Source organism: Thamnophis elegans, chromosome 4 (assembly GCF_009769535.1).
Source record: "Thamnophis elegans isolate rThaEle1 chromosome 4, rThaEle1.pri, whole genome shotgun sequence".
NCBI classification, from domain to species: Eukaryota; Metazoa; Chordata; class Lepidosauria; order Squamata; family Colubridae; genus Thamnophis; species Thamnophis elegans.
Window position 1 is genome coordinate 124,048,215 of NC_045544.1, and position 23,079 is coordinate 124,071,293.

General features: G+C 42.7%; 1 protein-coding gene across 1 annotated transcript in view; it reads right to left on the minus strand.

The window, feature by feature from the left end:
* The window catches only part of LOC116507977 (ras GTPase-activating protein 4-like), a 104,505-nt gene that overhangs the window by 38,073 nt on the left and 43,353 nt on the right, over positions 1-23,079 (minus strand). The window contains exons 2-5 of the mRNA XM_032216412.1: positions 21,680-21,736; positions 18,582-18,695; positions 16,874-16,935; positions 2,992-3,121 (exon numbers count right to left, since the gene is read on the minus strand). Of these exons, the coding sequence (XP_032072303.1) occupies positions 2,992-3,121; positions 16,874-16,935; positions 18,582-18,695; positions 21,680-21,736 (363 nt within the window). The remainder of the gene's footprint in view (positions 1-2,991; positions 3,122-16,873; positions 16,936-18,581; positions 18,696-21,679; positions 21,737-23,079) is intronic.

Consider the following 23,079-nt stretch of genomic DNA (forward strand, 5'->3'; position numbering starts at 1 on the left):
TTCTGGCCTCCATCTCTAGGGTTTTCTGGTGGTCTTCTACACAACTACTAACTACTTTGCCTCTCGCGTATTGAAGACCAGCCAAAATTAATCAGGTATTGCTTGTAATGTGGAGTTAAATGGTTTTAAAAATAGGAAGAAATATACAGTTCAATCAGCAATTGGCCATGAGCTCTGCTAAGATGGCAGGAATAGTCAACATTCCAGAAGATAGGCTTAAGATACAGAAGGATCTTGACAGACTTGAACATTGGGCACTATCTAACAAAATGAAATTCAATGGTGAAAAAAGTAAGGTTCTACATTTAGGCCTTTCAATGCACAGCCATTTCCTCACTTTCTTCTACTTTACCAGTCTGCATGTGTGACGTTGAGAACTGAAAATGTGCAACCTGTTGTCACAAAATAGGAAGTCTGGCCGGTGTTGACATATAGTAAGATTTTCCTTGGATGATCTCAAGGTAGAAAAACAAAATGCCCAGGTACAGTATATATGGTACCTTGCTCAATAGTAGTAACTGTGAGAGGGATCTTGGAGTCCTAGTGGACAACTATTTAAATATGAGCCAGCAGTGTGCAGCAGCTGCCAAAAAAGCCAACACAGTTCTAGGCTGTATAAACAGAGGGATAGAATTGAGATCATGTAAACTGTTAATACCACTTTATAATCCCTTGATAAGGCCACGCTTGGAATACTGCATTCAGTTTTGGTCGCCACAATGTAAAAAAGATGTGGAGATTCCAGAAAGAGTGCAGAGAAGAGCAACAAAGATGATTAGGGGACCGGAGGCTAAACGATATGAAGAACGGTTGCAGGAATTGGGTCTGTCTAGTTTAATGAAAAGAAGGGCTAGAGGAGACAAGATAGCAGTGTTCCAATATTTTAGGGGCTCCCACAAAGAAGAGGGAGTCCAGCTATTCTCCAAAGCACCTGAAGGCAGGACAAGAACAACGGGTGGAAACTAATCAAGGAGAGAAGCAACTTAGAACTGAGGAGAAATTTCCTGACAGTTAGAAATATTAATCAGTGGAACAACTTGCCTCCAGAGGTTGCGAATGCTCCAATACTGGAAGTCTTTAAGAAGATGTTGGATAGCCGGTTGTCTGAACCGATTTAGGGTTTCCTGCCTAAGCAGGGGGTTGGACTAGAACAGTGGTCCCCAACCTTTTTATCGCCGCGGACCAGTCAGCCTTTGATAATTTTACCGTGGCCCGCTGAGCGGGCGCAGGGGTGGGGGGGGCGTTGTTCGCGATGACACATTGATTGTTTATATATCAGATTGTTTTGATTAAACAACTTTTATTTTATTGTATTTAAACATGCCTTACAAAATAAAATACAATTACATAAATATAAAGTGCTTTAATATGCCCCCCCCCCACCCGGACAGACTTATGTTCCTCAAAGACCATCCTGAACCCTCAACCCGGACCAACCTTTCTGCCCGCCCTCCCCCTCCCCACCACATTCGGCGGGCAAAGAACAGAGCGCGCGCGCGAATGCCGTGGAGAGAGAGAAAATAAATATATATATAAATATATAACTGGGAGTAAAAGCGGGGAGGCGCACCCGGCCGGGGGGGGGGGAGGAGGAGGAAGGAGGGTGGGAAGGAAGCTGGCAAGCGAAGAACAGAAAGTAATTAGCAAGGATTAAAACGACCTGCCAGAAAAAGGAGAGGGGAAAAAAAAACACCAGATCTGACGGCTAGTGCAGCCTCCACCGGAGGGGCTGCAGAAACACACACCGCCAGTCCTGTCCTTCCTTTCCAACCAGTCTCTCTCCGCGCACGCATACACACACACACACACACACCACACAAACACACACCCGCCGGCAGATATGCACGCACACACACTTTTTTTTTTTTTTGCAATTGGCAGAACTACGGTTTTCTTTCTTTTAAAAAAAAATAATTAAATGGAGGTGGGGGGGGTGTGGAGAGAAAGGGAGAGAAGCGGACACATAAAACCGAGCCGCACTCGCGAACCACAGCATGCATCTGGGTGACAGGGAGAAAGCAGGAAAAGCCAAGGAGAGAGCTTTAGGAGCTTTAGCGGAACAAACGGTGGTGGTGGAGGAGGAGGAAGAGGGTGGCGATGATGATTGGGGGAGGTTTGAAAAAGCAGGTCCAAGCGCAAAAGTTACTGAGTCATTTCAGCGGCGGCCGGAACAGTTTTCTTGACTCCCTCCCTCTCTCCCTCTCTCTCTCTCCTCTCTCACTCTCTCACTCTCTCTTTCCCTGGCGATGGATCGGTGCGGGAGGGGGGGAGAGAGAAGGGAGGAGACGGCGAGGGAGGGAGGGAGAGAGAGCCGAGGGTGGGACCAAAGGGGGGGAGAGAGAAATGCATTTAAGAGGAGCGGATTTAAAAGAGCGATCATGGCCCCCGGCCGCTGCGCGGCCCGGTGCCAGGTACTCCACGGCCCGGCACCGGTCCGCGGACCGGGGGTTGGGGACCACTGGACTAGAAAACCTCCAAGGTTCCTTCCAACTCTGTTATTCTATTCTACTGGAGTTACTTGAAGTTTTGACCTCATCTTCTTTTCCCTCCTTCCTCTGCTTTCTCCAAGTACTGTCTCCTTGCAAGCGTGGCACGACAAAACCGCGCTCGTCAAAATAGCGGTGATAAAACCGCATCGCTAAAGCTGCGACGTCATCACCGCGCGTCATCACCGCCGCGACGACAGCGTGGCGACAGAAGGGCGCTTTAAAACAGCGCGGCGGCAGAAAGCCAATTTAAATTAAGGTAAGGGTTAGGATTAGGTTTAGGGGTTAGGTTTAGGGGTTAGGTTTAGGGTTAGGTTTAGGGTGCTGAGTGCTTCCGAAGGCGCGGATTTGCCCTCCGCCCTTATGTCAGTGCGGTAAGGTCGCATTTGCTTTCGGACGGCGCGGATTAGCACTCGCGCTTATGTCTCCGTGAATAGGGGCTTTGCGGTATTGTGGTGGAACCCCTTGCAAGACCCTCCTTTCTTTCCTGGGCCCCCATTTTTACCTGGCATCGAACACCACGCAGCGCAACTTCCTTGCAGCACCGTTGCCGATGATCTCGATCTGCAGGTGGATTTCTCCTTGCACTTCCTCATCAGGGTCTATTTCTGTGAGATTCAACCAACCACTGTAGCCTAAAAACAGGAGCATGCAGAGAAGGGTGGGGGGACCATGAGAACAATAGCAGAGTCTACCTTGCAGGGATGGTGCAAGGTGAGACCTCAAGAAGATTGTCAAACACTTTCTTGACATTTCATTCCCACCTCATGATTATCTTCTGTTCTGTTAAAGTTTGGTGCTGCCTTTGCTTCTGCAGTTCAAGACAGCATTCATTTATTCCCTGCCATGGTTATATATCTCCCTGCAATCTGTGAGGTAGAATTTTTGAAATAGAAAGTTCCTCCGGGAAAGTTCCCGGCTTATCGTCTGATTTACACCAGGGGTGGGCTTCAAAAATTGTAGCAAGGTTCTCTGGCCGGTTGCTGGGTGGGTGTGGCTATGGTGGGCATGGCCTAGTCGGCCTCCTGCACCACGGCTGGAGGGGGAGAGAGCATTTTTGCCCTCCCTAGGTTCCGGAGGCTTTCTTCAAGCCTCCGGGAAGGCGAAAACAGCCGCCCCAGGCTCTGGAGGCTGGAAAGGGGCCTCTTTCTGGCCTTCCTGAACTTCAAGTAGGCCCGTTTTTCTCCCTGCTCAAGCCTCTGCGCGTGCCCAGGACTTAACTGTGTCCTAAACGGGCTGCGTGGAGACTTCTGCGAGGGGAGGGGTAGGCTGAGCCAGCCAGGAGTGGGATTTGGGGGTTCTCCGAACGGCATAGAATCTTAGGTAGAGGCTCTCCCGAACCCCTGCGAACACCCAGCAGCCCACTCCTGGTTTACACACACTGCACAAAGTTGTTGTGTGTTGATTAATTTTGAGTTGATGAATAAGCCACGATACGTTTGCACAAAATAGTAGCCTAATCCACTATGGCATATAACCACAAAGGTTGGATTGACTCAACAGGATAAGCAGTGGCATTACTACTACTACTGTACTACTACTCCATTTGTGTTGGAAGCACCTACAAGGTGCTTCGGGGTTGAAAGGATTAATAAAGGAGAATATCTGTAGCTCAGGGTTGAAATGAGGGGTCCTTGGTTCTCTCTAGGCTTGTTGCTTTCTTGCAGCTGTCTCATTACAAAACTAGCTAACATCATCAGAGCACGGATGATGTTACCCAGTTAGGGTAGTGAAATGTCTGCAAGAAAACAACAAGCCTAGAGAGAACCAAGGACCCCTCGTTGAAAGGTGTAGCCAGTGACATCACCATTGCCCAGGGGACTCCCAAGGGGTCACTTTTATGTTATTTTTCCACCAGTGATGCCTATTTATCTACTTACATTTATATGCTTTTAAACTGCTAGGTGAGGTAGCAGAAGCTGCAGCAAGTAATGGGAGCTAATTCCATTACATGGCTCGCTCTCGGGTTTTGAACTGCTGAGCTGTCGATGGTTTTTTGATGTGAGCCACCATAACCACAGCATTGGTTCAGAGCAGGGGTGTCAAACTCGTGGCCCGCAGGCCAGATGCGTCACATGCTGGGCGTGCCAATCCCAGTTTAGTGAAGAGGAGGAAAGTTTTGATATGTCATGACAACATGACGCCCAGTGGTGAAATTCAATTTTTTTTACTACTGGTTCTGTGGGGTGGCTTGGTGGGTGTGGCAGGGAAAGGATACTGCAAAATCTCCATTCCCACCCCACTCCGGAGGAAGGATACTGCAAAATCTCCATTTCCACCCCACTCCGGGGGAAGGATACTGCAAAATTTCCATTCCCACCCCACTCCGGAGGAAGGATACTGCAAAATCTCCATTCCACCCCACTCCGGAGGAAGGATACTACAAAATCTCCATTCCCACCCCACTCCGGGGGAAGGATACTACAAAATCTCCATTCCCACCCCACTCCGGAGGAAGGATACTGCAAAATTTCCATTCCCACCCCACTCCGGGGGAAGGATACTGCAAAATTTCCATTCCCACCCCACTCCGGAGGAAGGATACTGCAAAATCTCCATTCCCACCTCACTCCAGGGAAAGGATACTGCAAAATCTCCATTCCCACCCCACTCCGAGGGAAGGATACTACAAAATCTTGACTTACAACCATTCATTTAGTGACCATTTGAAGTTACAATGGCACTGGAAAATGTGACTTATATCCAGTGGTGGGATGTAACTGGTTTTACAACCGGTTTGGTGAGTGCACACTAGAAGACCTCCAAGGTCCCTTCCACCTCTGTTATTCTATTCTATATGATCAAATTGGTGAGTCTTTCTGAGTTCCTAGCGGTCCTTTTCCACTCTGCTTAGGGGATGAAAATGGTTGATTCTTTATTTAAAACATCTGCATCCAGTCTTAATGAAACTGAATCTTGTTCAGTGCTGTGAGCCTTCTTCTAATAGCAGCCAGTGACATTGTGCAGCAGCCAGATACGCTGAATTGTATCTCGCCTTGTGGCTCGTTTATTAGCGAAAAACCCCAAACCAACAGCTGCGTTCTCCCAATGTGCTTCGCCTGGTTACTGAAGTGACTCATTTTCTGGATGATAAAGTAAACCATAAACTGAAAACAAAACACAGGGAGGGTTTGCAAAACACATTAAACCAAGTGCACACATACACGCACAAACACATCTAGCTAAAGTTTAAAGCCGTAGCCTGCCAGGTCTCTTGTTAACTTACTTAATGGTGTTGTTTGAAAACAGAGACTGCGTGTCCTCAGTTGTTTCCCATTCTAATCCCACGTACACTAGATGGAAGTTGGGGTTACAAAAGGAAGAATGCTTACTCTCTTTTCTTGAAAAGGGGGATTAAGCACATGAGGGCAGAAGCAATGGGTGGAAACTAATCAAGAAGAGAAGCAACCTAGAATTTAAGGAAAAATTTCCAGACAGTTAGAACAATTACTCAGAGGAGCAACTTGTCTCCAGAAGTTGTAAATGCTCCAACAATGGAGGTTTTTAAGAAGAGATTGGATAACCATTTTTCTGAAACGGTATAGGATATCCTGCCTAAGCAGGGGGTTGGACTAGAAGACCTCCATGGTCCTTTACTATTCTATTGTTATTCTATTCTATTCTAATTCTAATTCTATTCTAATTCTAGCAACATACCCAGAGGTGATATTCAGCTGATTCAGACCAGTTCCCCCGAACCGGTAGCGATAATCGTGGATGGGCCTGCCCACCCGCCCCAGCTCTATGCCGCCCTATTTAGACACTCTTTTGAGGCCAGGTGCATGCACGGAAGGCGCATGCACAAGCAAAGCGCATACGCAGAAGGCCGGGCGCATATGTGGAAGGGGTACATGAGCCTGCAAAGTGAGCGTGTGCAGCAAACCCATGGTAACAAAATGTGAAACCCACCACTGAACATTACCTCCCTAAAACTATCTTAGGCACGAAGCCAGCAGGGTGATTTTGAGCCAGTCCCTCCCTCTCAGCCCTAGGAAGAAGGTAATAGCAAGGCTCTTCCAAATAATGTTGCTAAAAATTCAACAAGGACTGGTCCAGGGAGTCACCAAATGTTAAGACACACCAAGGCACACTTTAAAAAAAAAATACACCTGAGCTGACAAAATCCACTGCACGGTTAGAGCACGGGTTGATCCCAAGCTGGTCAACCTGCTTTGTCATTTTTTCCCCAATAGAGACTTGAACTGGAAGACGATAATTTCTTTTTTTTTAATTAAAAGTTTTTTTATTTTTAATTTTCAAAACAAACACAACACATAAAATCTTTCTTTTTTATATACTGTAGAAAGTGTATCAGTTGGTTACAAAAGACTTTCGTGCATCTCTTCCACAGTCATCAAGCATAATTCATATTAACTCAAGTATTTTAACTCAGATATTTATACATGTTACCGTCATCACTCCTCCATTTTCATTTGACTATAGTTGTTTAAACGTCCTTCATCATAAAATATACCAAGATTTTAATACATAACCACATATTGGCATTTCACTTAATATTTCTAAAATCCTCCAATGACACTAAATCCTTATGTCCTATTCTAGCTAAACATCCATAATATTTAATAACAAAGTTTTCTATCCTTCTTTCCAAATCACTGTTTACAATCTCATTTCCTTATGTTGTACCCGTACATACATACATACATACATACATACATACATACATATATATATATACACACACACATACATGCTATTATCATTATCCCTCCTTTATTTGACTATATCCTGCATCATATCATTTTCCCCCTACTAATCAAGACTTAACTGAATCTAACTTAATTCTTTTTTTTATTATTATTAACTATCTATAATCCAAAACGGTTTCTAATATTCCTTTCATGGGTACCATTCAATATTCATATCCAGTTATTACTTATCATAACACTACACATTGTATACATTATTATCATTATCAATTATTTATTTAACTATATCTATTATCACTAAATTTCGCTAAGTTTAGCTAGTTTTAAATTATACTCTTCCATCTATCAACCTGTATCTTTCCAGTAACAAAACAGTGTCATATCTTCTGCCATTTGTGGCATCAGTCCTCTAATTATCTTCTTAATCAACTTTGTATGGACTCCTCTTAGCAACTCTTTGCTTATAAAATCTCTCATGTAATTTCGATGCCCTTCTTCTGTTTCTTAATCAGCTTATCTTTGATTATTGGTGGTGTTATCAAAACTATTGCTAATAAGATTTCTCTCTTTAAACCCATAAATTCTTTTATTTTTTCCACTTCTGTATCTTCCCATCTGGGGTAGGTTTCCCCTCCATTTAATTCCTCTTTCAGTAATCCACTCTTTCTGTTTTCAGAAACAAAACCAATCACCATAAATATCAGCAATTTTAATTTCTTTATATTCATTTTCCTCTTCAATTTTTTGGATTTTAACCGCCACTTTTTCCATTTGATGAACATCTTCAATATCTCCGTCATATTTTACTGTTAGATGCACTAAGTAATCCAACTTCTTCTCTATCCTCTCACTTGTACTTGATAATTTCTGTATTTCTGAGAGTATCTTTTGCAGATTTAAAACTTCTTTCTGGTGTTGAAATTGCACCATGATTTCCAGCTGACCATCACTGCTGCTCTAGCTTAGAAGGTTTTAACAGAATTAAGCATCACAATAACATTTCACCTTTCTTTGGTTAAAAATCTACTTCAAAGGAACATCTGTGTGCTTTTCTTCTTCTTTTTATCACTCTCTATAAACAAGCTGTGAGTCCTTGAAGTGCCAAGCCAGGCTAATCAGTGAAAAATGTATGTCGTTTCCAATACACAAACTTCTAGCCTCTGAGTAGCAGTGTTACAATATTACAATGTTACCATTTCTTTGTTTCTTTTGTATCTTTTTGTATTTCAAGTTTAAAAAACAGTCTGATTCTTAAATGTTAGAAAAACACCCAAAGTACTGAAAGAGGAGAGTTTTAGTCCATAGATTACAGAGAATAGTCAAAGAAAAAAAATAGAAGAAGGAAACTTAATCCGTTTGTTTTAAAAGATTTGCATAAATTCCATCCGTAAAAATAGCATTTAAAAAGTAAGATAACCCACTGTTCAAAACCAGTCCAAATTTAATTCTGCCGCTTATTTCTTCTGTTCTCCAATTTAAATTAATTTTAATTTTTTTATAGGCAGTCACTTTTAAAACAGTAAAAATTCCTCACCAGCTGAAAACACTTTCTCTTTCCAAAACTCTTTCTGTTCTGGAGCCGCCCCGACTTCATCAGCCATTTGGCTGGATTTTTTGTCACCGGCTTGAAGAACTTCTCTTGGATCAGCTTCTCTTGGACTTTGCGATGTCCCTGTGATCAGCAAGATGTATTCTTCCTGTTCACCATCTCTGCGGAAGGTTTAGGTCCATTTGGACCACCCAGAGACAAAAGTATCGACTGCGATTTCAGAGCATTGAGATCGCACATCGTGTAATTGCGACTTCAGCTCCTCCCCTCCGCTGGAAGACAAGAATTTCTATGCTCTTTTTTAGCCTTAAAAGAGCTTTCAAATTCAGCCCCAGCAACTGCAGAGAGAGAATTTCTTCCTGCCCCCATCTCAAGGATGAGTCAGTTTGTTTCCAATAGATCCCCCCAGATTTTTAAGTAAGTATCTCACGTTCTCTGTCTAGCATGGAAATTAGAAAAGAACCAAAATAAAATAAAATATTCTGTGCACAGAAAGAAGGAATCCTGCTTTAAAAAGGCCTTCCCTTCTCTGCTATGGTCCAGAGGTGGTATTCAGCCAGTTTGGACATGTTTGGGTGAACCGGTAGTGGAAATTTTGAGTAGTTCAGAGAACCGGCAAATACTACCTCTGGTTGGCCCCATTCTCCCGTTCCCGCCATTTCCTTTCCTATATTCCCCCTTTTTTTAGCTCAGCTGATTCGTGCGGCAGAGTGAATTGCCGCGCCTCAGCTGAGCTAAACAACAGCTCAGCTCACCAGCGCTGACACCGACGGTGGTCTTTGAGTGCTGTGTGCATGCGCGCAAAGCACTCTCTCATAGAACCGGTAGGAAAAGAATCCCACAGCTGCTATGGTCCAGAGAATGACAGATGATCAAGAACCGAGAAGTTATGGCAACCAAGAATATAAAGAGCCAAGGTGGCGCAGTGGTTAAATGCAGCACTGCAGGCTACTTCAGCTGACTGCAGTTCTGCAGTTCGGCTGTTCAAATCTCACCGGCTCAAGGTTGACTCAGCCTTCCATCCTTCCGAGGTGGGTAAAATGAGGACCCGGATTGTTGTTGGGGGCAATATGCTGACTCTGTAAACCGCTTAGAGAGGGCTGAAAGCCCTATGGAACGGTATATAAGTCTAACTGCTATTGCTATAACTGCTATTGCTATTTGTAGCTCTAAAGATTCTTGGTCAGCTTTGACTGAGAAGAGAAGCCTCCGGAGCTTATGTTATGTAACATCTAAATCAGCACTGACATAGTGAAGACAGCAAAGCTATAGAAACCCTGGCCATTTAAAGATGTGTGGACTTCAACTCCCAGAATTCCCCAGCCAGCCTTGCTTCCCTTGCTGGTTGCAGAATTTTGGGAGTTGAACTCCGCACATCTTAAAGTAGTCAAGGTTGGAAAACATTGCTCTAAAGGGGTTAACACAGATTGTGGCTGAGTTATACTTTTAAGATGGCTTGGTGCCCCAGCCTCAACAGAGCCTTCTCAATCAGTACAACTCTTTTAAATTAGGTAGGACAGGAAGCAATGGGTGGAAACTAATCAAGGAGAGGAGCAACTTAGGGCTAAGGAGAAATTTCCTGACAGTTAGAACAATTAATCAGTGGGACAACTTGCCTCCAGAAGTTGTGAATGCTCCAACACTGGAAGTTTTTAAGAAGATGTAGGATAGCTATTTGTCTGTAGTGGTGTAGTATTTCCTGTCTAAGCAGTGGGTTGGACTGGAAGACCTCCAAGGTCCCTTCCAACTCTGTTATTCTGTTTTTACTTCTAAATTAAAATCTCAGCCATTGGAGACTTGGGAGGGGAAAACAGATACACAAGGAGGGTTGAAGACAAAGACACCCTGATTGAAGATAACCTAAATGTGTAATATAGGTACACTGTAGTCCTCAACATATGACCGCAATGGAGCCCCAAATTTATGTAGTTAAGTGAAAAATGAATTTGTCCCATTTTATGACTTTTCTTGACACATTTGTTAAGTGAATCACTGCAATTGTTACATGATTGTTCAGTCATAAGTGTGAAAAATGGTCACTATTTTCAGTGCTATTGTAACTTTGAATGGTCACTAAATGAACTGTTTGTAAGTTGAGGACTGCCTGTATTAAAAATGGATTTGATTTATTCTATGGAGTGACAATGACCACTGTTAGGTAAGCTCCTCGTTGGGAGAGCGAGTACGTTCAGAGAAGCATTGTTAGAGTTGTGTTGGAGAACACACAAACCAGCACACAGAGACACTGCAGTTTAAATAGGCTTTTATTTTCATGGAAATAGAGGTATCAGAGTCCATCAAACAGTCCAAGTCATACACGGATAAGATAGTCAGTCTTCAATGTCTTTCAATTAAGGGATAATCCAAATAACATAGTCCAGTATCATATAATCAGTCTGGTACACAAAGTTTGCTAATAGTTGCAAAACTCACAATAGCTCGCAGCACTCAGATCAGATCAGCCCAGCATCTAACAAAACAGAGAGAGCTAATAGTCGTTCTGGCTCCCTCTTATGGCCGATTGAGGAAAACAGCAACCAATCACATTTTACAGTATGATTTAAAGAAACAGGTATAACATTGCTATATGATTTATATATTGCCAAACCAACCGTTAGAATTATATTCCTAACATTCTCACCTTTGGGTAGGATAATATATAAATCTTACAATCTTAAACTGTATTCCTCACAACAACGTTTATGCTTTATAGTACCTTGGGCTTTGGTAAAGTGATCTGCGATGTTGTCTTCAGACATACAATACTCCAGTGAAACTAATTTACTATTCACACTTTGCCGTACATTCAGATATCTTATATCAGTGTGTTTTGACCTAGTTTTTACAGCAAAATTGGATGCCATCTGAATTTCTGCTTGATTGTCTTCATAAACAACAATAGGCTTTTGTATGTCAATTCCCATATCAAGTAGGAGTTGTTTATAGCAAACCAAATCTGTACATAATAATGACAGACATGAGAATTCAGCCTCCATAGTCGATAGACTTAAATATTTTTGTCTAATAGACTGCCATCCAATTAGTGCCTTTCCCAGGAATACAACAAACCCTGATGTTGATTTCCATGTAGAGACATCTGTAGCAAAACTTGTATCAGCATATACAGTCAAGCTCAGATCATCTCTAGGTTCTATATACAATGCATAATGCATCGTTTGCTTAAGATATCCTCTTAGCAGCTTGCCAGTGCCTTTCAGTAGGTTCAGCATTAAACCTGGCTAATTGATTTACACTATATGCAATGTCGGGTCTTGACCAATTACTCAGATACCATAAACTAACAATTAATGATTGATAAATACTTTTATCAAACATAGGGCTTTTTACATCATAATGGCTAAATTCCAGACCCATTGGAGTTTTAGCTGGTTTACACAGTTCCACCCTAAATGTCCTGAGTAGCTAGTTAATCTTCTCAGTTTGTGAGATTTTGTATCCTCCCCTAGTTTTATCTATTCCTAAACCAAGATATTGCTTAATCTCACCAAGGTGTTTTATTTTAAACCGCATTTTCAACAGTGTCATAATCTCAGTAGCTTCTTGCTCAGTTTTAGTGATTAATGCTATGTCATCAGTAAACAATAGCAACAATGAAATCATACCATCACTTTCAAACATGGATCAGCCATGCCAGCTTTGAAACCTAGCTTTGCTAATTCTTTCACTATGCATTGATTCCATTTATAGCCTGATTGCTTTAAATCATAAAGATTCTTTTTTAACTTCCAGCAATCAGTGTTATTACCAGTGTTTAAACCTGAAGGCTTCTTTAAATATATAGTATGTTGCAACGGTGCATGGAGATATGCCGTCTCAACATCTAAATGATTCACTACATATCCATGCCTAGCTGGCAAAACTAATGATGCACGTAATGTTGTAGCCTTTAGATTAGGTGCAAATACCTCATCATAGTCATTGGCTCCGATTGATCAAACCCTTGTGCTACCAATCAGGCTTTATGGGTAACAGTCCATTCTACAATTGTTTTAATCTTGTAGATCCATTTACATCCTATGGCATGTTTACCTGGGGGTAACCTTACATTTTCATACACCTCTAACTTTTGTAAGGGTTTCAGTTCCTTTTCCATTGCTGTTTTCCAAACTATCTGCTCCTCCTTAGGATACAGGGTTAATTCATGATAAGTAGCAGGAACTTTATCTACTTGACACGCTATAGTAGCTTGATACCTGTCAGGTGGTTATGTTACATGGGTTGAATGTCTAGGCAACTCAGGGCTCACCAGCGGACTCTCCTGTTTCACCTGCTCCCGTTCTTCTAGTTCCTTCTGTACCTGCACTTCCTCTTTAATTGCTGGTTTTACTGTTTCATCACTAGAGACTACCTGGGTGTCGATAACTACATCATTGTTAAATTCCAATTTATTCCACCCCATGTGTTCAATAAACCTAGCACTGGCGCTACAGTATACCTTAGTCATGCCTTTTTCCCAAAATCTAAAAGATCTATGGTTGGCCTCGTAACCTATGAAAAATAATTGTCGAGCTCTATGTTGCCCTTTCAGTCTCACTTGTGAGGATATATGCACCCATGCTGGGGCTCCAAATGTATGTAGGTAACTCAGATCTGGTTTTCTGCCATGCCACCTAGTGAATGGCAATTCACCGGTTGTTGTATTCACCACATTATTTAAAACATGGTTACTACACATCATAGCTTCACCCCACAGTATTTCCGGCAAACTTGAATCAGCTAACATAGTTCGAGCCATGGATAGTAATGTTTGCCCCCTTGGTTCTACAAACGAGTTATGTTGTGGCCTATAAGGAGCAGAACGTTTGTGCTCGATTCCAGCTGTTCTTAACATTGTTTGGAATTTATAATTGGTAAACTCCATCCCATTATCAGTAACTAAAGTAATAACCTTGGCTTTCATCTTTCTCTCCGCAAACCTCAGCCAACTAAAGAAATGCTGAAACGTTTCTGTTTTGTTTTTCATTAAATAACAGAAACCGTATCGGGAATAATGATCCATGATACTCAAAACATAACAGGCACCTCCCAAACTCGGTTTCAAAGGTCCTATTAAATCAGCAAAAACAACCTCCAGAGGTTCCTTTGTTTTAAAACCATTCAATCTGTTTGCTGGAGTAACTTTACTCTTCTCCTGATTGCAAACATTGCAGTTTAAATATTTACTACATGGTTTTAGTTTTACTCCCTCTGCCAACTTAACAGTTTGTTGCAGCATCTTGAAATTAATATGCCCCATGCGTCTATGTAGTAAATGTATACATTCGTCATGTGGTTTCATATTATCATAAACTGAGCTAGCTATCTGGGCATCAGATATAACGTATAAACCATTTGTAAATTTGGCAGTAACCCTATTACCTTTTTCAATTATACAGTTATCTCCCCTAAAGGTTACTACATAGCCAATATTAACTAGAGCCCTTACTGATAATAAATTAAATTTCAGTTTAGGTAAATATAACATGGGTAAATGCTCATTTACAAATGAACAATATGCAGTACCTTCACCAGATGCTTTCACTTTCCATCCATTTGCCAAAGATACATGTTGCTCGCTCGCGAACATTTTTACAAAACATTTTCTATTTCTAGTAATGCACTGTGATGCTCCACTATCAACAATCCACAAATCATGGCTTACTCGTGCATTGCTAGACATAGCCAAAGTAGACATAGCTAAGTTGACATTAGCATTCTTTCTAGTTCTTCCGGCATTCTGTTGTTTTGCCCTTTTACAGAACCTAGCTATATGTCCCTTAGCCCCACAAGAATAACATTTTCGAACAGTATAGGCAGTAGAAGGTGACTCTTCATATTGTGGTGGTTTCTCTCTCAGTTGCTCTCTTTCCATCCTTTTTCTTGACTCTTCCAACAGTCGTGCAGCAATGTCAGTCAATGTTAGTTCATTTCGGGTTAGGACTTCAAGAGAAGATACAAAAACATCATAACTCTCATCCAGTGAGGAGAGTATGATATAAACTTGATATAGCTCAGAGAAAATTAGTTCTTTTTCATGTAGCTCCTGGAAAACCCCTTTTATAAAGTTTAAATGAGCCAACATATCTCCACCTTTCAGAAGACGTACCCTAAACAGTTTGCGTGTGAGAGATATGTGTGCACCTACAGTGTCACATACATAAATCCTCTTCAAATTCTCCCAACATCTTGCAGCAGAATTTTCTCCACGAATATGTATTAATTGTTGGTCATTCAGTGTTAGACCAATTATGCACAACGCCTGTTCGTTGCATCGCTGAAAATCTGCTATCTTCTTGGCATCATCATCATCGTTATCTGGATTCCAAGCAGTTACATCTGGTGGATTCTGTACAGCATCCCATAAACCTTCCCTACGCAGGAGTAGACTGCATTTCATAGACCAGGAAACATAGTTTGTTCCATCCAACTGGGTTATCATAGATAGGCTTGTTGATGGGTCGCTCGCCATCTTCTAGTAGTAATAATCACTAAGATAAACAGCTGTCTGTATACAGTGTTGCGTATCAACACCAACTCTCCTTTAGTTACGTCTGGTACACTCTCGGCCCATAACCAGTGTTAGGTAAGCTCCCCGTTGGGACAGCGAGTACGTTCAGAGAAGCGTTGTTAGAGTTGTGTTGGAGAACACACAAACCAGCATACAGAGACACTGCAGTTTAAATAGGCTTTTACTTTCGTGGAAATAGAGGTATCAGAGTCCATCAAATAGTCCAAGTCATACACGGATAAGACAGTCAGTCTTCAATGTCTTTCAATTAAGGGATAATCCAAATAACATAGTCCAGTATCATATAATCAGTTCGGTACACAAAGTTTGCTAACAGTTGCAAAACTTACAATAGCTCACGGCACTCAGATCAGATCAGCCCAGCATCTAATGAACAGAGAGCTAAAAGTCATTCTGGCTCCCTCTTATGGCCAATTGAGGAAAACAGCACCCAATCACATTTTACAGTATGATTTAAAGAAGCAGGTATAACATTGCTATATGATTTATATATTGCCAACCCAACCGTTAGAATTATATTCCTAACAACTACTCCTCTGATTTCTTTCCCTTTGTTCTAGGGGAGCCCTGAGATCCATATCTAAACCTTTGGGGGAATCACTTGTTCTCCAATCCCAGTTTATAGTTTTTCCTCCAGAATTACAGCCAAAGCTCGTGCACATTCCTTAAGTGCAATCAGAAGAATTGGAAGAACACAACGCAAGGCCAAACAACATAAGGAAAGTCTAAATAATTAGCAGGCAAGGACACCACAACACGACAGAGTAAATAAGCAGGAGAGGTTTACACACAACAAAATTAAAATAGGATTTTGTATTCAGTGCATTGTGAGAACCCAACCATTTGCTTAGAGCAAAGGGTAAACTAGAAGATCCAATGAAGGTATAATATGGAGCACCAGATGTTCTGTGACACCCACATTTTCTTTGATTCACATGGGTTTAACAAGTTACTGTGAACTCATCCAATAATTCTGGGTGTTGTTAAAAGCTAACAATCTTCCTCCCTCTTCCCCGCCTCTTCTGAGCTACAACCTCTCCAACCAGCTTTAACCATGACACTCCCAGATGAGGTGAGATGCGGTGAGTGCCTCCAAGCATCTCAGCCTGCCTCTTTACCTGGGCAAATGAATTAGATTTGGAGCTTGCAGGCAAAACGGTAAAGGCAAACGTTTCCCCTGTCCAGTCATGTCCGATTCTAGGGGGCAATGCGCATCTCCATTTCTCAACCAAGGGAGCCATCATTAGCTGAAGACGCTTCCATGGTCATGTGGCCATTATGACTATACGCCAAGGCGCACGGAACGCTGTTACCTTCCCATCAAAGTGGTACCTATTTATCTACTCGCATTTGCTTGCTTTCGAACTGCTTGGAGCTGGAACAAGTAATGGGAGCGCACCCTGTTGTGAGCCACTCAGGTCTTGAAACTGGGCCGTCAGCTTTTCTTTAACCGCTGAGCCATCGCGCCCCCTTTGCAAGCGGAAGTATTGATCATTCTATTTTTAGAAATGAGCTACCTGGGAAATAGTTTTAACGGTAGGTTCAAAAGGGAGAAGAAATGATCCCATTCATTTCTGCATCCATTCCATTTACTCATTCAAATAAAGAGGTGTCTTTCTCAGCCAAGAGGGAATCTCACCTTTTGGATGCTCAGCCAACAAACTTTGGGGGATGCACACCTTCCCAATGACGTCATCCCGGCTGATATAAGGAAGACAAACAAGACAAGACAAGGTAAAAGGAGTGTCACCACCAACCAAAGAGGCCACCCCAGAGCACTTCAGCATTATACAGCTGGGGAGCCTAGAGCTGAAAATATATTCGTAATATTTTATATGGAACCAGGACCCACAACAGGGTCACAATGGCCTGTACAATAATCTTTCAAAATGGTACAGTACTCTGATTCTGCTTTCACCGTTTAATCATTTGTGCCTCTGCCAATATATTTGCTTTCTTCTTCCCATATAACCCTAAAGTGCTGGAGATGCTAGGAAACGCCTGTGAAGAATCTGTATTGTATTACTTTAAAACATTTCTTCTCCATCCAGTCACCCATCCCCAAACCAACAAAATCTAATCTAAAATTTAGTCTCAAAATCTAATGCCACCTAGTGGGTAAACATTGTATAATGCAATTATCCACCCACTTTGATTGGCATTGTATTGTATACAGTTTTCTCCTCTTTAGAAAAAAACGAGGGAGAATGCTACCCTCTAAAAGTCTGATTAGGATGGACAGTGATCCCTGGTCACAAAACACCTACTCCTGAAAGGGAGGAAGGCAGCAAGGGTTAGAATGAAGAATTCTGAAAAAGAGCACATCACACTACACCTGTTCCCTTCAGATATCTTGAAAAGCTAATAAGGATGGAACCTCTTGAGTACCTGGATAAGGGAACCTGCAAGAAATTAGGAGGAGGAGGAGGAAGAGGAGGAGGAGGAGAAAAGAGAAGGAGAAAGAAGAAAGGGGGGGAGAAAGGAGAAAGGAAAAGGAGAAAGAAGAAGGGGAAGAAGAAAGGAGAAAGAAGGAGAAAGGAGGAGAAAGGAGAAGGGAAAGGAGAAAGAAGAAATAAAAAGAAGAAGGAGAAGGAGAAAGGAGAAGGCAAAGGAGAAAGTAGGAGAAAGGAGAAGGAAAAAGAAGGAGAAAGGAGAAGGAGAAAGAAGAAGGGGAAGGAGAGAGGAGAAAGAAGAAGGGGAAAGAGAGAGGAGAAAGAAAAAGAAGGGGAAGGAGAAAGAAGGAGCAGGAGAAAAAAGGAGAAAGGAGAAGGAGAACGAAGAAGGGGAAGGAGAAAGGAGAAAAAAAAGAAGGGGAAGGTGAAAGGAGAAGGAGCAGGAGAAAGAAGGAGAAAGGGGAAGGAGCAAGAAGAAGGTGAAGGAGAAAGGAGAAAAAAGAAGGAGAAGGAGAAAGGAGAAGGAGCAGGAGAAAGGAGAAAGAGAAAGGAGAAGGAGCAGGAGAAAGAAGGAGAAAGGAGCAGGAGAAAGAAGGAGGGGAAGGAGAAAGAAGAAGAAAGAAGAAGGGAAAGGAGCAGGAGAAAGGCAAAGGAGCAGGAGAAAGAAGGAGAAAGGAGAAGCAGAAAGAGAAGGAGAAGCAGGAGGAGGAGGAGAAGGGAGAAGGAGAAGGGAGATCTCAAATGACTTTGTACTACATGAATGGTCTCCGTGACGTCACCAGGAGCCAAGCTCCAATGTGAAAGATACTTTTCTTACTCTCTTATAAAATACACAGTGTAGCAGATGGGCTCAGCAGGGAGACATCGTCCCACTGCTGCTTCACCATGTGAGCCATTCTCACTAAAGGCAGGGGACAAGAGGAAGGAATCGTTCTAAAGGGAAGAACACTATACCTCAATGCATCTTCATCCATCACGTAGAAGGATACACAACGGAAACTGGGAGACAAGTGCACTTCATATTCTTCACCCCAAAAGGGAAAGAGAGTTTTCCACACTGTGGCTGTCCTGAGGGAAGAAGGAAGTCAATCAAAGGTCCATTTTTTTTGCCCAATTGTAACAAAGAGAGTTTTTAAAAAATTCCAACAAGAATACATTTTTTACAACAGTGCACTTTTGATAATAATTTAAGCAAAGCCCGAGGAATATATTTAACACCTGAGTAGTCAATTTATTAGAGAAGAAGCTGTATTTTATGTTATTAATTTATTTTGAACTGGCAAACCCTATAGCCGTGATGGCGAACCTGTAGCACTCATGCCAGAGATGGCATGAAGAGCCCTCTCTGTGGGCATGCACGCCATTGCTACCTGCTCTGACCAGCTGCTCTTCATGGCCTGAAAACAGCCCCCCAAATGGCCATTTTGCAGGCTGTTTTGGGGGCTTTTGGGGGGGGCTGTTTTGGGGGGCATTTTCAGGGCGTTTTTCGAGCCTGCAAAACAGCTGGAAAACGGCCTGAAAGGCAGCCAAAAACAGTTTGAAAAACAGCCTGAAAACGGGTGAAAAAACGGCCTGAAAACAGCCAAAAAACAAGCATGCGCACACCAGGCAGCTGGGCTCCACGTTTCTGGCACTCCAGCGCACGCACATACAAACATGTTCCAGTTTGGGCACTTGGTGCCGAAAAGGTTTGCCATGACTGCCCTATACTGTTGGTGTTACCCAGAGTCAATGAACCTGAAATAGTCGGATTACTTTCCAAATTCAGGGCAGGAGAGAGAAAGGTTAGGAAGGTGACAGAACAGCCCACCTCAAATGATTAAGCAGATAGAGAAGGAAGAGTTGGATTTGTTCCCTCAAGTTAATTCATAGTACTAAGATACATCGTTTTGCCATTCAGAGATCAGTGGCAGAATTAATAGAGCTACGTAGGATTGGCTCACCTCAGTTTGACTTAAAAAAAACAAAACAAAACTGATCCACCATCTGTCTAAACAACTGTGGTCACAGACCAACGTCTTCTAAGAAGTGATAGCTACTATAATTTCAAACTTCCGTCTAAATAAAGTTTCACCAGGCTGGTGAAACAACAGGTGCTTCCTAAGGCTGGGTTTTTGATTCACTTCCACAGAGCACGCACAAGGCAAATATTGCATGATTCATCCTTATTGGGAATCATCAGATGTTGGCAGCCAGATGTTCTTCTATGACTAATTACACTTGAGAATTCCCAGTAAGGATGAAAACTGGAAGTGGGCAGGTAACGCAGGCCCTTCTAGGGAGCTACGTGACTGAAAAGCATAACACAAAGTACACACTGTGTGAAAATAGAGAAATGTCCCACCCCTCCAGGATATGGGATTGGGTGGATGTCACATAACACCTTGTACATGTGGGCATGGCATGCAGATAATCCTCAACTTACGCTCATTTATTTAATGACCATCCAAAGTTTCAATGATGATGAAAAACATGGTTTAAATGGTAGTTGCCCTTAAGATTGTCACAGGATTCCTGTGGTCACGTGATCAAAATTTGGTGCTGGGCACCCAGCATGTATTTTATGACAATTGGATCACATGATTGCCATTTGTAACTTTCCCAGGATTTTCTGACAAGGAAAATCAATGGGGAGACCCGGATTTCCTTAATGACCATATGTTTCGCTTAATGATGGCAGCAAAAAGATCATAAAATCAAGTGTGACTCACTTGACAACCACATTGTTTAGCAATGAATTTCCAGTCCCAAGTGTGGTCATAAGTTGAGGACTAGCTGTAATATAACATCTGTATCCCTGCTCTGAGAGTTGGAGAACTTTTTTTGGCTCACGTGCCATAAGCGGGGGGAGCGCAGGGGGGTCGTGTGGGCATGCCGCACCCATAATGCAATACATGATACCCCCCCCAGCATGCATGTGCGCATGAAGGCGCGACCACCCCCATTTTTTGCATGCTTTTTTCGCCCTCCCCAGGATCCAGAGGCTTTATAGGAGCCTGGGGAGGGCAAAAACAGCCTCCCCCGCCCCCCGGAGGCCCTCTGGAGGCTTCAGGAGCTTCCCTGAAGCCTTGGAGCGTAAAAAAACAGCTCTACGGGCAAACTGGAAGTTTGAGAACAGATTTCCGGTTTGCTTGTAGGGCCAGTTTAAGCCCCCAGGAGCCTTCAGGGGCCTTCCGGAGGCTTCCCTGAAGGCTCCGGAGGACAAAAAAACGACCCTATGAGCAAACCAGAAGTCACTTCCGATTTGCTCAAAGGGCCATTTTTAGTCCTCCGGAGTCTTCAGGGACCTTCAAGAGGCCTCCCAAAGGCTCCGGAGGACTAAAAACAGCCCTACGAGCAAACCGGAAGTGACTATAAAGCCTCTGGAGCCTGGGGAGGGCAAAAAATGGCTTTTAAAAAAGGCTGAACTCAGCTGGCCAGTGCACGCATGCGCGCTGGCCAGCTGACAGGGCAACGCCTTGCGTGCCCTGACAAACGGCTCCTCATGCCACCTGTGGCACTGGTGTCATAGGCTCGCCATCCCAGGCTTAAGGAAAACTAAACTTTATATACCACTACTTCATAACCCGCCGTTGCCCAGGTGTTTATTTATAGAGGGAAAATATCCGGACCAAATGTAATTTCTAATATTGCATTTTCCTCCTTACCAGAGGGAGCCTACTTGTGGAGTACTGTGAAGCCATTACCATGGCAACTCCACTGTGCTGTACAGTAGAAGCCATTTTACGGAAGTACAGTAGAAGCCATTTTAAGGCAGAACAGGCTGTATCTTCACAGAACGCACATCCCAAGGGGCATTAGAGGTGTCTTACCCTCACAGTATTTGTTTCCAGAGAGTAAGTCATCTGTGTACCAAGTTTGTCTGAAATTGCTCGAGGCGTTCCAGAGTTATGCTGGAACACACACACACATACACACAACCGTATGTATGTATGTATGTATGTATGTATGTATGTATGCATGCATGCATGCATGTATGTATTCTGGTAAGTTCTGATTGTGGTCTTTTTTGTTCTATGAGAGAAGGAAGAAAAAAAGCATTCTTGACTTACCTAATTATTGTTTCATTGTCAATTTTCACAATACAGTAGGGGTCACTGCTACCTGTTCTGAAAAGGAAAAAAAAGAACAATTCATACAGTATAAGGATATGTATGACAGTAGGCCAAAAAAGCTAATACAATCCTTGGTTGTATAAACAGAGGGATAAAATCAAAATCACATGAAGCCTTAGTAAGACCACACTTGGAATACTGCATCCAGTTTTTGTCACCACATTACAAAAAAGATGTTGCGACTTTGGAAAGAGTACAGAGAAGAGCAACTAAGATGATTAAAGGGGTGGACACTAAAACATATGAAGATTGGTTGCAGGTTTTCGGTCCGGCTAGTTTAGAGAAAAGAAGGACTAGGGGAGACATGATAGCAGTGTTCCAGTATTTGAGAAGCTGCCACAAAGAGGAGGGGGTCAATTTATTTTCCAAAACACAGGACAAGAAACAAGGGATGGAAACTAAACAAGGAGAGAAGCAAACTGGAATTGAGGAGAAACTTCCTAACAGTGAGGACAACTAACCAGTGGAACAGTTTGCCTCTAGAAGTTGTGGGTGCTCCATCACTGTGGTTTTCAACAAGAGACTGGACAGCCCCTTGTCTGAAATTGTATAGTATCTCCTGCATGAGCAGCAGGCTGGACTAGAAGACCTCCAAGATCCCTTCCAACTCTATTCGGATTCTGATTCTTCCCCTACCATGTATATATAATTAAATGAATATAAAAAATTATCCACTCATTTATTAGTGAAATCAGAAGGGCAACTTGCCAGAAAGAGCCCCCATCATTTTCCTTTCCATTTTGTCATAAGCTAATTAATGCTTAAAGATGTTTCCTCTAGCTCGTTTATCCAACTTTTAAGTGCCAAGGAATCCTCCCTCAACCAACCTGTCTAAGCTTTGTAAAGTTGTAAAATGAAGAAAGTTGAGTTTATGTGACAAGCACATACCATCGTTTTCATTGGCAATCTGATCCTGTTTTTAAGACTTGGCAAGCTCTGGGGATCTCTAAGTACTGAAAGCGAAGGGCAGATTTGCACCGATTTCTTCTAATTCACAACAACAAAAGCAGAAAACCAAATTTAAAACCCTGACTCTGCCATGTACATGTCACGATCCTATTGCACTTATTAGGACTCAACCACATGTTGGAAGAAAGGTTCCTGCTAACTGCTGGTTAAGGACATGAATCCACCTGTCATTTTCAATCTACTTTTGGTCCACAGAGAAGGAAAATTGGGTCCATCTCTATCAAAAAGAGTGTGTTCTGGCTTCCATTCACACAAGCTGGTGGCAGACTCAGTGAGGAGGTTGGGGAGGAACATGGGCCAGTCCTGGAGTCTGGGGAAGGCTCTGGTGAGGGCTCTGCGTCGGAGGCAGAGATGGGGCCAGCTACCTT